This window comes from Tasmannia lanceolata, unplaced genomic scaffold (assembly GCF_043159265.1).
Source record: "Tasmannia lanceolata isolate RefF3 unplaced genomic scaffold, GAP_Taslan_0.1 ptg000007l, whole genome shotgun sequence".
Classification (NCBI taxonomy): Eukaryota; Viridiplantae; Streptophyta; class Magnoliopsida; order Canellales; family Winteraceae; genus Tasmannia; species Tasmannia lanceolata.
In genome coordinates this window covers 21,853,505-21,869,786 of record NW_027518684.1, presented here as the reverse complement: position 1 = coordinate 21,869,786, position 16,282 = coordinate 21,853,505, and the positions used below count along the sequence as shown (strand labels likewise).

Here is a 16,282-nt window from a genome sequence, read left to right as displayed (position 1 = left end):
CATCTTCTTTTTACTCGTGTCCACAACTTGAACTTGAGCGAGATATCCTTCACAGCCCTGTTTTAATAATCGTCTTGCCTGCAACGATGATATTAGTGCTGGATACAAGTTGGGGTTTATCAGGAATAGTAAACATGACTTCTTTCCTGTAACAGTCTATGTTGGCATGGTTTAAAGTCAACCAATCCATTCCTAATATAACATCGAATTCTAAAATAGGTAAGGAGATAAGATCTACCGATAAGTTTCTACCACAAATATCAACAGAGCATGCTCGATAAACTCCTGATGTAACTAGATAATTTTCACCAGGCGTTTTAACAGAAAGTTCAAGATCTAACTTCTGAAGTGGTATGCTCAAATGCTCGGCAAACTTTGGTGAAACGAAAGAATGCGTAGAGCCAGAATCAAATAATATATGTGCATTCTTCGAACTTACAGACAAAGTACCTGTCACCACATCATTCGTTGCCTCCACTTCAGCAGTTGTGATAGCAAAAGTACGGGCCTGTCCCCTTGGCTGTTGTTGTTGTTGTCGACCCCCTCCTACTGCTCTAGGCTTGGTGCATTGATTTGAATAGTGTCCCATTTCGTTACAATTGAAACACTTGATGTCTGGGTGAGCATTCAGAGTCTGCTTGAGGGTTGGCTGACTGTTCCGAGTCAAAGTTGGATTTTGTTCCCGTTTTGGGACCGTCTTGCAGTCCTTTGCCACATGTCCTTCCATTCCGCATTGGAAGCATTTTCGTGTCCCCACGTAACGGACACCTCCATGTCTCTTTCCACATTTTGAGCAATGTTGCTGGTCTCCTGCTTCCTTGACATTAGGTCTCTTTGTTTCAAATCCTCCTGGTTGGCTTTCATTCGTTCTCTTTACGCCGGTCAACTTGTTTTTGGACTGCTGAAAGTCCAAATGTATAATTTCCACTTTCAAAGCACATCTCACCACAGCTTCGTAGCTTTGAAAATCTAAAGCTGCTAATGCTCGCCTGACACTAGGTTTTAATCCGTATTGGAATTTGTCCACCTTACTTTGAACGTCAGTCACTAGGTGGGTTGCATATCGAGCCAGTCTTGTGAATTTTGCTTCATATTGGGAGACTGTCTCTCCCTCTTCTTGCTTTAATGAAATAAATTCTCTCACTAGCTGAGCTTTTAGTGGTTGTGGGACGTATTTTTCGAGGAAGATTCTTTTGAATTCATTCCAACACATTGCGTTCATTTCTTCTTCGGTTTTTGTATTTCGGACTAAATTCCACCACTGATCCGCGTCACCGTCCAATCTATACGTCGCCAATCTTACACGTTGTTGGCTGGTGCAGTCAATCACCAAAAATATATTTTTTATGGAGTGAATCCATCTTTCAGCTTCTAAGGGATCTGTAGTTCCCGAGAAGGCAGCAGGATGTTGCCTTATAAACTGTTCCAGTATAGCTCCTTCGTTTTGAAGTGGAGCAGATGGGGCTCGTTGTTGGTTCATGTTTGCTGTCATTGCTTGGGCTAGCTGTGCCAATGCAGTGGCAATGTCATCATTTCCTGCGTTGTTGTTTCTAGCGTTGGCTGTAGGTTGTTCGTTTCTTGCTTGCCTTTCTCTGCGTGGCCTGCCACGTCCCCCCTTGCCTCAGCCTCAATTGTAAAAATCTGTTCCTGATTCTCCGCCATCTTCATATCATAGTATCACATTAGTAATCTAAATTATAACTCATATTTAAAAGCATTTAGATACAGAAGTATCACAGAAGTCATAAATAGCACATAAGTTCTATATTAACCAACGACTAGCGGTATAGTTAACATATTCTAACTTAACATTTAGATAGGGTAAATTCTAATCCTATCTTTTTGAATCCTAATTTCCAAAACCGACTAAACTTCGCTTTGATACCAAATGTAACGCCCCGAATTTTTGGAAATACCAACTCGGTGCGTAGAAGAATATTACATCATCTTTCTCAAAAACTTTCATTATTCCCAAGATCTCAGATACAACAACTACGTTTAGAGGGTTTACAGAAATTAGGTCTAACTTATTACATCTTAATTCAAGACATAGTTGATACATATTTAAAACATATTTGTCCTTTAGAACAGTTCTGCATTCAACTCTAGCATTCCTCATCTTTCATCTATACTTCACCTGGGGGTTGGAACAATAAAACAAGAAAAAAAAGGGGTGAGCTCAAATAGCCCAGTAGGGTATAAACAACAAGTAATGTAGAATTGTCAAGCTCATAAGAACATGATATTTTGCAGATAGGGCATCTCACATTATAAACATGGGAAGAAAGAATAAGCACAACATACTTTCCGAACGTATAGAGAAAACTTACAGAAATTGATATCAAGAATTATATATATAGACTTCATTAAGCATAGATGCTTTCATTCATAGCCATATCTCTGCCCATTCATAGCCATACCTCGGCTCATAATCCTCTAGATTTACACTCTCTAGAGTCGTCTTTACCCACGTGCACATGGAGGACTATAACGCGTCCACCCGTCATCATATCATAACTCAGTCCATATTCAGAATTAGGGTATCACAAGATAAACTCTAAACATAAACATATCTCACGGAAACAAGTTTCGATGATACAAAATAGAATTATAGGTTTATCAGTAAAATCATTTATCTGAAAGGAATGGGGTCTGAAAGAAAGGATCCCCTTTGATTCTCATCAGTTGTGGATCTTAGAAGGATAGAAACTCTTATAGCAATTGCGTATAAAGCGAATCAAAGAATATGAAATATTCACATCCAGTATATCAAAAGAGAATCAATGGAAGAAAACCCTTACATATAGCAAAAGAGAATCAATGGAAGAAAACCCTTACATATAGCTTTCCGGTCACAGGTTTGTTTGAGCTTACACCTTGGAGTGGATAACCTGTAAATATATTTTAATTTTATCAAATTCATGTTTTAAGGCAGTGTCCTTTCTGTCCAGGTAATGTCCATCTATGACCAAAATAATGTTCCCTGTGTTCAGTGTTCTTTCTATTAAATTTTTAAGATCATGGGGCCCAGCATGCACTATTCATATGGACCCCACATGTTACTATTCATGTGGACTCCACAGGTTACTATGCTCAGCAGTTCATCATTCTTTGATTTAGTTTATTTCTTGGCTACTATGCTCAGCAGTTCGCCTTTCTTTGATTAAAGTTTACTTTACGGTTACTATGCTAGCATTTCACCGTTCAAATAAGATGGGCTACTATGCTCAGCAGTTCGCCTTTCTTTGATTAAAGTTTACTTTACGGTTACTATACTAGCATTTCACCGTTCAAATAAGATGATACAACTTGCATAATCTATAGCGAGTTATCGCCTCTTATGCATGCTTTATCCTAATATTTACATAGGTGGTAGAACCAACCATATTACCCATAATAAATACTTTAACTATCTATATGAAAGACTTACCTTGGTAGTGATGAAGTGGATTTCCTTTTCCTTCTCCTCTCTCTCTTTTTCCCTCTCTCTCTTACTCTTTCTTCTCTCTCGTTCTCTTTTCTCTCTCTCTTTTTTTTTCAACTATAGTCTTAAATTCACAACTACTCTCTTAAATGCTTTTACAAAAAATATAGGAATAGTAAAGGTATAAATAAATGAATAGTAAAGGCTGCTTGAATAGTAACATGATGATTAATATTATTTAATTATTATTTTCGTCGGTGAAGCGCAACTACTCATTAATGATAGTGGTTGTGAAATGACCCGCTTAACCAATGAGTTAATGAAAGTGGTTGCGGTGTGTCCTTCTGGTAGTGGTTCCCACTATTGATGGGTCCCGCTGGCGTTGGGTCCTGCTTGTTGTGGGTCCCACTGGTGGTAGGACCCGCTTGTGTGGGGCCCGCTGATGTGGGACCTACTGTTGGTGGGACCCGCTTGTGAATAGTACTCTGTGGGTCCTACTGTGAATAGTAATTTTGAATAGTTTATCTCAATAGTAAACTTGCATAGTATTTCTGCATAGTAATCTTACGTAGTTATTCTGCATAGTAATTTTGCATAGTGACTATTGTGAATAGTAATTATGAATAGTGACTATTGGTAATTTTTAATATGTGTAAGTATCTTGACATCTGGGGCGGTGGTTTAGTGGTAGGAAGCCGTTCAATCCTCGCTCAGCGTTGGGTTCGAATCGCGTACGCCCCATTATGCCAGATGTCCTCATGCCCGATTAACTCGAGAAAAAATGAGTAATGGCCGATGATTACCCACCTATGAGGCCATTTTTATTTATTTGTATATATATATATATATATTTATATATATATATATATATATATTTTACCGGTTATTACACTTCTTCTTCCCTTTCCTCTTGTAAAGGTTGTGTCAGCAACCCGTTACTCCAAGAGCTTAAGCCGTTGGAGAAGGTGCTATTTAATCTTTTATACTCTAACACTCCCCCTCACGTGTGACCCTCCATTTTAGAGTTGCCTACACGTGGCATGAGGGGTTGCCTACACGTGGCAAGTGTGACCCCTCTTTTGGTCGAAATTCGGAATTCACACATCAGCTTAACAAAAAATGTTTCTATTTAAACAAACTAAACACCCATTCTGCCCATTTCAACAGAAGAGACGAGCACTTTTCATTTCCTTTCCAATCTCTAGAAACAAACTAAACAAACCCTAGCTCAAAAGGATAAACTTTCTCTTGGTCAAGTTCTTCACTTAATTGGATGATTGTTGCTTGGAAAGAACATTGAATACTCAACTACTACGGCCATGAGGTGCCCATGTATATATTAATGAGCTGTATGCTAATGGGGTCTGAATAAGGGATTGTGGGGGAGGGGGGAGGGGTTAAGAGACCCAAAAGCAATGGAGTCCACGTGTATACTGATAAGTGATCAACAAATTAGCTAAGATGGAGAGGCTAATTACCAAAAAACCAATGGTGAGCCCACCTATAAACAATGTGTGACCTACTAGCTAGTTGGGTTAAGAAGTGTGGGCCAAAAACCACTATGTTCCACCTATAAACTAGTGAGTGATATGATAGTCGTTTGTGGTGGTTTCAAAGTGAGCTATGAAACGACTGACATACTGGACTCGCTACAAGAATCCTCTGATTTCTTTCTCATTTATTTCTCAATCTCGAATGAGGTCATCTTTTGGAAGATCTTGATCTTGTTCTTGAAAGGGGTCGGCCTCAGTTCATCTTTAGTTGACCATAAACCACACGAGTATGTCCGAGGTTACTCCAAAGACACACTTACGAACGTTCAACCGGAGTTGATATTTCTTGATTCTCTCGAATAACCTCCACAAGGCAGTTATACGAGGGCTCTATCCCTGGGTTCCACAATTGTGTCGTCGATGTATACATCCACTTCGCGGTGCATCATGACGTGAACAAAAGTTTTTTTTTTTTTTTAATAGGTGGAAAATCGAAGGACAATAATAGTCGGCATGCTTCTACGAACCCCGCATCTAACTGCTCAGGAACTTCTTCTTTTGTTGCCAGGGCCTGCTTAGGTTTCATTTTCTCCGCCCAGGATGTTGAGTTGAAATGGGAAGCAAAAACAATTTTGAGAGAAAAACTTGCCCTAGCAATATGGGAAGAAAATCTTGCAAAATTTGAGTTGGAATTTAATGTTTTCCATAAGATTAAAATTCCCACTTCTAATTATAATTGCCATTTTTAATTTTTCTGCATTTTCTCGCTAACTTTCATCCTCTCTGCTAATTAGCCCCCTAACATTCATCCCTGTAATTTTATCGTTACTAATTTAATTTGTGCTAACTTTTAGTTTTGTGCGGATTTTGTCATTATGTGCCTTTATCCCCTATTAATTGGGTTTTTAACTTTCAACCGTTTCAAATTAAAATAGTTGCATGAGGTGACAGAAAGGTTTCCATTCGATGTAACTTCTTTATCTTTTCTCTTTCTTTCCCTCCCCCTAACACCTTGGTTTCATGGCCATGTCATTGGCTACTCTAAGAAGCTCATCAGGGTTTCTCGCTGGTTTTTTTGCATAAAACAGATTTCCCTTAAGCGGCCTATGAGATGCAGGTAGAGTGGAGCGGCAACACGAGATGGAGAATACAAGCAACAACTAAAATAATCTCGTGGGGGTTTGAAAACCCATGCCACGGTTTAGAGAAAAGCCCCATTATAACACGTGAAAGAGCCAATGCTCTCTTCACACCTAATGTCGAAAAAATAAACTTTATTCAGTATCTTTCTTGTTTTCCTCGTGCCATTACATTATATAGAGAGACAAAATCCAAAAATAGAACCCAAAATACTTGCCTAACCACTATTCTCAATCTTCTAATTAAAGCAACTTAAATGAAAAGTAGAAACATAAATAAAATATTTTAAAAATATATATCCTGTAATATACCTATACCATATTCGTAGAATGCCTATAACTTAGTCAAATCAAGTCCAAGTCGCGTAATCCTAGGCTCTTTAGATAGGTAATCGAAAAACATTTCTAAAAATACTAAAATCAGGCCAAAAGAACAAGATTTATTACCCCAGAAAAAATTATACAATTAAAATGACGAAAATAAAAAATAAAAAATAAAAGACTTGATCCACCCCCCACGTTCTACATCATTCATCCTCGCTTGAAGAAAACTCGACCTCGAGTCTAGGCCATTATCCTCAAAATCTAATTATCCGGTGCTACACCGATCTTCTATTTTCCATTCTTCTTCTTTTTCTATCTTTTGTAATCCCTTGCACGACGCTTAACCATGAAAAGGGGCTCTCGAAGGCACTCTCAGATCCATGGGTGTCTTCTCATGGATGCGAGCTTCGAGTAGTGCTAACTGTGTGAGCGTCTTCACCTGCTGTTGGAGTTATTCGTTCTTCGTGGCTAGATCAAGCTGGCCGGCGTTAGGTGCAGCGACTTCTTCATCCCGTCGTGCGTGCGTCGGAGAACCCCGTGCTCTGATACCAGTTGATGTGGGAAGAGTAGCAGCAACACAAGATAGAGATAACTAAAATAAGCACCAACTAAAATAAACTCCTGGGGGTTTGAAAACCTATGACACAGTTTGGAGAAAAACTCCAATATAACACAGGAAAGGAGCAAAGCTCCTTCCCCCACGCGAACGTGTCAATGCTTTCTTCACAGCTGATGTCCAAAAAATAAACTTTATTCAATCTCTTTCTTTTTTTCATCATGCCATTACACTATATAGAGAGCCAAAACCCAAGAATAGCAACCCTAAATACTTGCCTAATCTCAATCTTCTGACTAGAGCAACATAGATAAAAAGTAAAAACCTGACTAAAATATGGGAAGTGATAAATCCGCCCCTTTTGATTACTTGGGACACCCAACAACAGTGTATCAATGACTGCAGAGGGGCTGATGTACTTCATAACACTGCTGCTCGGTGTCCCAAGTAATCAAAAGAGGTGGATTTATCACTTCCCTATATTTACTGTTCATTTAGAAAAATATTATCATAGATTGAAGGTCACTCTAAACAAAAACTGAATAGGGCAGGATCAAATTATCTTCTTTTTATGAGTAAAAAAAGTAGGAAAATAAGTGGGACAGTGAGAGAGCGTAGATGGACCGTAAACAAGGGATAATAATGTGTGGTGGGGCCATCATTTATACCATGCTTTGATGGCATGGAGCCCACCATATACATCCAAACCGCATATGGTGTGCTACATTTTACACCTATAAGTGGGCTCACCAACTCCACCCAATTGGCCAATTTCATACATGGGGTGGGGCCTTTCATTTTACATCATGTTTTGATGGAACGGGTCCGATCAACTCCACTCAAGCCATTACATCAGGTGGGCCCCATCATTTTATTGTACTTTTTCACGGGTGGGTCCCATAATATCCACAAAGCTCACCTGCATAGGGTGGGCCCCACCATTTAACACTTCATGTTTTGACGGGGTGGCCCCCTCTATTTACACAATGGGCCATGACTTGGAGTGGCAATGGTTCGGTTTCGGTTTGGTTTGACCCCCAAACCGAACCGAACATGCTTACACTCCAAACTGAAACCGAGCCGAACGAACATATATATGTCCAGACCGAACCAAACCAAACCCAAGCCGAACTGATGAAAAGGGGCGCATTTATCATTGTTCAGACTGAACCAAATCGAAGCCGAACCAAAATTTGAATCGGTTTGGTTCTACCGAACCGAAACCGAATTGAAATTTGAAACAATCTGGTTTAACCAAACTGAAATCGGTTCCAGCTCTTTTTCGGTTCAATTCGGCCAATTTTGCCAGCCCTAGCCACTATTGCTGACAACCAAACAAGATCAAATGGTATTTCAGGCAAAAAATATTATTCGATTATATATTCGCACTCCCTTTAGGATGATTCGCTCCACTTTAACATGAATTACGTGGCAGACTTGAACGCCTTTTGATGTCAATTCACGTTAAAGGAGGCGCGAATTATCCTACAGTGGGTGTGAATTTATCGTCTCCCAAAACATTTTAATATTCTTATAGTGGTCTCTTCTAGGGGTACTCGGGTCGGGTTGGGTTGAGGCCAACCTGAACCCAACCCGAGCAACCATTTGGTCAACCCAAACTTGACCCGACCAGAGTAACCCTTTTTGCCAACTCAAACCAGACCCAATCCGAGATTTTTAGCTTAAAAAATTATAAAAAATTAATAAAAATGTCGGGTTCACTCGGGTCGGGTTGCCCAAGCCCTCAACCCGAACTCAAACTGGGTTGAGAAAACCCGACGTCGACTCGACCTGACTTTTTCCCGGGTTGAATCCGTCGGGTTCGGGTTGAGCCGCCCAAGTTGCACCCCTTACTGGCATCACAGTCTTCCCTTTTTTTATTTTTATCGCTCCCGAACAAGACCAAACGGGCATCACAGTCTTCATCAGCAAGCAAAGAGTCAAAAGCCTACAACTTCTCGTCTTCCTCAAGCGATTTATTTCGTTTTCCCTTTTGTAAAAGGTAACCCCCAAATCTCCCCCCTCCGCCCCCCCCTGTCTCTGAATCTTCCCTTTGCCTCTCTTTGTTTTCTAAGATATATGTTTCCGCCCTCAAAACCCTAGCGCTCGTCTCCACTCTCAAAACCTTGTTTTTTTAGCTTTGGATACCATTCAGAACCCTAACTTTCTCTCTCCGATCCATCGAGAGAATCTCAGTATTATTTTTCTCAATTCGGAAAGATTCTAAAACCCTAGTCCTTTTTTTGATTAGGATTTCCGGTCATGAATCGTGCTCGTTCTGTTCGTAGATTCGAAGGGTTTTGTGCATTATTCAGTGGGGGTATTTTCTTTAGCTGATTTCTCGAATTTCTTTTTTGATTGTGCAGTTTTTGATGATTTTTTAAATTATTTTATTTTTGTTTTAGCCGATTTTTTGTTTGTTTGTTTTGGTGTGGAGGTGATTTGAGCTACTCAAAGAATTCGATTTATGTACACGCTAGTAGGTTTTGAATGTGATTTTAGCTACTTGAAAATTTTGATTTTTTTACACCTCAGTATGTTGTCAATCAAGCTTTATTTTTGAATGAGACGCGATGGATCATATCAGTGAAATAGTGGAATTTATTTGCTAGTGATTTTGAACCATGGGGTTTGTTCTTTATGTTCAAGATTAGTTTTTTTATCACTGTTAAGGTGTAATTATTTATATAATGAACACTTCATCATTTTGCCAATACTTATCGGATTTTGAATATTTAGGTTATGCATATTACCATTACATTATTAATTTCAGCACATATGATTTTGAATAACTAGGTTATGCACGTTACATTCCTAATTTCAGCACAGATGATTTGGAGGGGACACTTCTTCCATCTTTTTCAACATGTAGGGTAGAATTGGGGCGTTGGATTTGTGAGTGCTTGCATTTTGCTTTTGACAGGAAGTAACTTTTAAAGATTAAGGTGATTTCTTTATTTTCACAGTGGTGTTTAAAGTTTAAACCGACGATTTGCTAAGACAGCTGGTGAATCTGTTCCTCGTGGAATCAACTCCCATGCTCAATATTCTATTCGAAGACTGGTGGGGGTTGAGCTTTGTGCTTGTTCTGGGGTGGTTCGACTTCAATTATTCGTGTTCATAGATAACCCAGGTAGAATTTTTCAACAAAGTATATCTTGTGTTGCTTATAGTGGTGCCGATGCTGGAGGCAGCATGCCGGTTATTATAGGGAGAAATGCAAAGGTTTCCTGCCACCAGCTGTGGTGGCGGAGTTAGCAACAGTGCAGGTAGCGGGACATCTGTTAGGGATGCTGGCAGAGCAGATTCATCTTTCCCATCATCAAACTTCTCGTTTAACTCAAGGTAAGAATTCTCCTCATTTTATGTTATTGGTGTTTCTTTTGATCACCCCTCTCTCTCTCTCTTTAAAAAAAAACAAAAAAAAAAACAGACACACATGCCAACATTCGAGTTTTGAGATTTGAAATTCTAGTTCGTATTGCCATTGGAAATGTTTTAACCTTTTGGCTCTATTTGGATATAGGTAGTTACCTTGTAGATTAGTGGTATAAGTAGTCAATAGGGAGGAGACAAACATTTTTTTTTTGAAAAATGACGTATTCCATTAATATTGAAGTAGCATTCGGGACCAGGAGTCCCATCCTGCTTATACTGAATATTAAGTGGAGGCCCGGACATACCCAAGGTCAATACAAAGAAGGAGAATGTAAAAGTGACAACTATTAATCCAAAAAGCTAGATCCTTCCTTAAACTGAAGAGATATTTACAGGAAGGATACTATTTCTAAATCTACCCTTTCAGCTCCAGCCTTAGCTAGGCTATCAACCACCTCATTCGCAGATCGTCTTCGATGTTCAATTCTTGGATCGAGTACCCTTATCAGATCCAATATTTCAGCAACCACTTCCAGCAATTTCCAAGGTCCCTTTGAGAGGCCAGACGCTCAGGCTACTGCATTTGTGGAATCACCTTCCAAAATCAAGGGTCGCTGATTATTCTCAAAGGCCCAACGCAATCCGAATAGTAGAGCTCTGATTTCTGCCTCGTTTGCGTCACATATACCAGCTGGCTCGGAATATGTCATAACCATCGAAGCGGAAGAATTTCTTATGACCTCCCCCTTACCCCGCCTTTTACGGATTCCCAAGGGAGCACCCATCAAAATTTAGTTTCAGCCACCCCGTTGGTGGTGGAATCCATTTAAGTTTAGGCTTGGTTATGATACTTCTGTCCCATATAACCGACCACCAGTTCCTTATAAGATCTCCCATCCCAGAGGGAATTTGTTTCTTAGACTTTTTCCATGAGACCAATTCTACTTTAATGTCCGATGCCAGTCGACTAGAAGTTCTACTTTTTTCCTCAACGATGCGTCTATTACGTTTCTTCCAGATATTCCAAGTTATGGCGTAGGGGAAGGTCGCCCAAAGCGTTTTGTGTCACTGAAAGGGCCAGAGCACCATCCGAGGTAAAGGGAGTTAATAGATTCAGGACATACCTAGGAAATCCCGAAAGCTTCGATTGCTCTTACCCACAGATGGTATGAGTATGCTCATTTTCCGGATTCCCAAGGGAGCACCCATCAAAATTTAGTTTCAGCCACCCCGTTGGTGGTGGAATCCATTTAAGTTTAGGCTTGGTTATGATACTTCTGTCCCATATAACCGACCACCAGTTCCTTATAAGATCTCCCATCCCATAGGGAATTTGTTTCTTAGACTTTTTCCATGAGACCAATTCCACTTTAATGTCCGATGCCAGTCGACTAGAAGTTTTACTTTTTTCCTCAAAGATGCGTCTATTACGTTCCTTCCAAATATTCCAAGTTATGGTGTAGGGGAAGGTCGCCCAAAGCGTTTTGTGTCACTGAAAGGGCCAGAACGCCATCCGAGGTAAAGGGAGTTAATAGATTCAGGACATACCTAGGAAATCCCGAAAGCTCCGATTGCTCTTACCCACAGATGGTATGAGTATGGGCAATGCAACATAAGATGATCCAACGTTTCCTCATGTTGTTGACAGAGGACACACATACTTGCTAGGCTGAAATGTCTTTTCTTTAGGCGATCACAGGTATTTATTTTCCTATGAATCAACGTCCACCCAAACGCAACCAAGCTCGGGGGTCCTAGAGATTTTTAGATTCGCCTAGTTGCTGATGGATGTCCAGTATTTAAAGCCTTAAAGAAAGATTTTGCAGTGAAGTCTCCATTGGATGCTGGAATCCAAATTCGCTCATCTTCCTTAAACTGTGAGCAATATGTCGTCTCCAAAATCGAAAAAGCCTCTGTAGGTCCTGGATTTCCTCCTCCTTAAGGTTTTGGCGTAAACGAATGTCCCAGAAGCCTCTGCCTCCCTGACCATCTCTAACTTGGTAATCTGAAACCGTTGCTTCAGGAGATATGGCAATTCTGAATAATCTTGGGAATTCCATGCTTAGCAATGACTTACCACACCAAAGATCTAGCCAGAATCACACATTCGTGCCTTTACCCACTTGGTAGCGTATTCCTTGTTCGAAATCTTTCTTGACAGAACAGATAGACTTCCAAGCTCCCGATCCCTTCCCTCCTGAAGGTTTCTTAAGTTCCAATCCCCCCATTCTGATCCATATTTCATTCCTGTCACCCGTTGCCATAGCACTGATTTCTCCACACCATACCTTCATAACCATTTTCCAAGTAGTGATTTATTACGCATTCTGAGCTTACCAATCCCCGGGCCCCCGATCCGTTTGGATTATGTGACCTTCTCCCAGTTGACTAGATGCTTCATCTTCTTTGACATACCATCTCCGTCCCATAAAAAGTTCCGCTGTAATCTTTCAATTATCAATGCTACCCTAGCTGGAATTTTGAACAGAGACATGAAATACATAGGCATGTTGGAAAGTGCAGCTTTTATTAATGTTATTCTTCCCCCGAGAGAGATATACTTCTTCTTCCAAGTTGCTAGCTTCCTCTCAATCCTTTCTACCACCGGGTCCCATTGGGCAGCCGACGGTACTGAATTGAATTGAATCCCCTCTAGCTTCGGTCGCCACTCCAAGGGTCTTGAGTATAGCGTCGAGTAGAACTCCACAATTTTAGCTTTGATAAGGTTGGGTTCCTCAATTATTGAATCCCCGTGCCTTAAGCAATTAATCGAATTGATTCGCCTTCGTGAGTTGGCTGTTCTATGGAAGAACTTCGAGTTCATATAACCTGCTATAAGCCACAAGGCGTGTGATTTTTTGTCTCCATTGGATCCCTTCTCTCCCCAGGATCATCTTGTTTTCCTCCAAAAGTTTTAGACGATCTGCGGACCCCGATCCTGAGGAGGCGGCGAGGAACGAGTCCCCCGTCGGTCCTTTGGATCATCCACGTGAAGAGAGAGCTCTATCATGGAACTCTCGAAACGGGTGCCACCCTCATAGCATAGCACGAGTGACGATATAAATGAGATACCTCGTGATCCGGAGCCAAGGCTCGAAACCAATACGTACCTAAAACAACTCAGAGTCGCCATCCAGGGAAGTCAGCCCTGGAACCCATAAAAACAAATCCTCTGTGCAATGGATAACCAGAAATATATATTGGTTTGTGCCTGATTACGGATGAGGAAGGTCCGAAGAGCATCTCAATCCGCCCAAGTTGTGCACTTGGTCCCTTATGCCATTTTTTAATTAACTTTGATGAATTTTGGGCGAAAATAATGTGAAATGAGAATAAATATCCCCGAGTAAACGTCTACCTAAGCATGCATGACCCAGGGATGGGTAAAAGAAAACAAACAAGTCCTAAAGAGAAATGATATCAGTGTTATCTGACATTAGAAATAACATTAGAATCCGTTGTCTCTCAAAGAGGCAAAGAAGACTAGAACCCATCTAATATCAGATAACCCTGTTATCTATCTCCATACATCATATCTAACATCCATACCTAAAGAGAACTAGTACCAGTATCATCTGTCATTAGAACGATCACTAGAATCCACCGTCTCCAAAGAGGCGGAAAAGTCTAATGTCAACCCTATAACAGATAACCCTGATACCAATTTCTATACATACATCTAATCCTAACTCAACACATCTATGAAAATAGTAAACATACACATGCATAGCTATAGAAACTAAACACGATGTACCTGCACGAGGAACAAATGTCAGTAAATGATATTAGAAATGATAATCAATAGTAATAAAGACTACAACTAAACATATGAGCAGTAAACAATATATAAGCAGTAAAGAGCTACAGTTAAACATGTGAGAGCTACAGCTAAGCATGTAAGGAAAACTAATGAAGAGATGATCACAATATGAAGTAAAACACATAATCATAGTCATAAGCTAGAAACAATGATATCAGTAAACACAAATCCTAAAACACTAATAACAAACCCTAAAACTCTAAACTTTTCGCCCGATTCTTTGGATAGTCTGGTATTCATCCAAAGCCGCCTACGTATCCCCGCCTTCACGAGAATCCATGCAACGTAGTTCTTCGTGCCTATTCTAAACTATGATGCCTAAGACATCTAAACCACTAAACTAGACTCAACCTAAAAGACCAGACTGATTTTTAAGCTTCTTGAGCGATTATTTAAATTTAAGTGAATTGTGAATTTTAGGACTCTCTATATGCCCTAACTAAATGCAAATTTTTATCCTTAAGCTAATGTAAGTGGTTCCTATATCCTATGTGCACTAGGCTGTGTGTCTTAAGGAAAAACAATGAGCTATCTAACACATCCTAAATCTAGTCATCAGTCGGCGATGTGGATCGCTAACTGACCGGACGGAGGCACTCCTAACTAGGACAAACTCCTAACTCTAAAATAAACACAAAACATAAGAACACTCTATCTAGGACAAAATCCTAACTCTTAGAGGAAGATCTTTTCGAAAACACATTTGTGAAAGATTTTAGTATTTTTAAAAGAGTTTAAATGATTTATTTACAAAGTTTGACTGGACTTGGGATGTGGATCCCAAGCTGCCTACGTACCTTGTGGAAGAGGATCAAGTCAACGTAGTTCGGAAACACTCTCCTAACTACACTCCTGAAAAACTTTTCAATTTTTGATGTTTTTATGGTTTTCAAATGTTTTTGGATTTAAATTTTTTTAACTCTTTTAGCCAAAGGGAACAAAATAAGAAAACACACTCTGTAATCCAAATCGCGGAAGAGTGTAAACACCTTAAGGTAAAAGCCCTAGGGCTAAAAGGAAAAACTTGAAAAGGTAAACTAGTGTCCCAAATATGAAAGCTAAATCCCAAATAGGCAGGTTCTAATAAGACTGAGATAGTCTCCGAAAAGGAAATGGGAAATGTCTAAACTAACAGACAAACTCCTATAAAAAAGGGTAAATTCTAGAACTATGAGGCTAAACTCTAGCTAAAAGGCAAACACCTAAACCAAAGGATAAATTCTTAAACTAAAGGGATGACTTCAAAGCTAAAGAATATGCCCCTAGACAAGTACACTAAAGAGGGGGTACAAATAAGTAGAAGCACGACTAAAAACTCTAAAAGGGGGTCAGATAAATGAGGCTAAGGTAAACTCCATAAGGGTAGGATCTAGACAACAAGGCTTGTCTCCGAAGGAGAACCGCCTTAATGAGACAGAATATGTCTCCTAGTGGGGGCTCTAGATGACTCTTTCATTGCCCTTGCAATAAATGGACAAATTCTAAGAGGATTTAAAAGACTAAACAAGCTACTAAACAAAAGAGGAGAGTGATACTAGGACCGAGCTAGTCCCCTAAGGATGGGCTTGGGCTAACGCCTTCATCGCCATAGCAATGTATAAGGCTACTAAACTATAAGTACCTAAAAGAGTGAGCTAGTCTAATAAACAAAGAGGGAACATGTTAGGCAAGATTCCTAAGGATGGGCTTGGGCTAACGCCTTCATCGCCATTGCAATGATGGAGGGACTAAAGCCTAAAAGACTACATTACTTTCTATAGGAAGAAGGAAAGATAAAGGGGAATGGTATAAGAAGGAAGAATCAAATTAAAGTCTATAGAATATGTTTTGGGTCTAGGCATCCATGACATGAAGAAACAAAATCATTGAAATATCAAGATTGCTTCAGTAAAGCCTCAAAATGAACTACCCACACAAGGACTCCTGTGGCCATAATTATCAAATTCTAATGATTAAACAACCTAGATAACAAATGAACAAAATTACAAATTTCTATTAAGTATTTCTTTGAAGAATCATGTAGTATTATCAACACAGTAAGGTAAACACTACCTGCTGAACATTCCTAATGAAACCTACTCACCAAAATGTTAAAATGCCATCGGATTAGTATATACTCATGCGTGAAGGGCTGCTATATTAAAAAGG

General features: G+C 39.8%; 1 protein-coding gene across 1 annotated transcript in view; it reads left to right on the top strand.

The window, feature by feature from the left end:
* Positions 1-8,823: 8,823 nt before the first annotated feature.
* The window catches only part of LOC143882273 (mediator of RNA polymerase II transcription subunit 12-like), a 70,147-nt gene continuing 62,688 nt past the window's right edge, over positions 8,824-16,282 (top strand). Inside the window, exons 1-2 of the mRNA XM_077385784.1 lie at positions 8,824-8,938; positions 9,903-10,281. Coding sequence (XP_077241899.1) covers positions 10,154-10,281 — 128 coding nt within the window. The 5' untranslated portion in view covers positions 8,824-8,938; positions 9,903-10,153. The remainder of the gene's footprint in view (positions 8,939-9,902; positions 10,282-16,282) is intronic.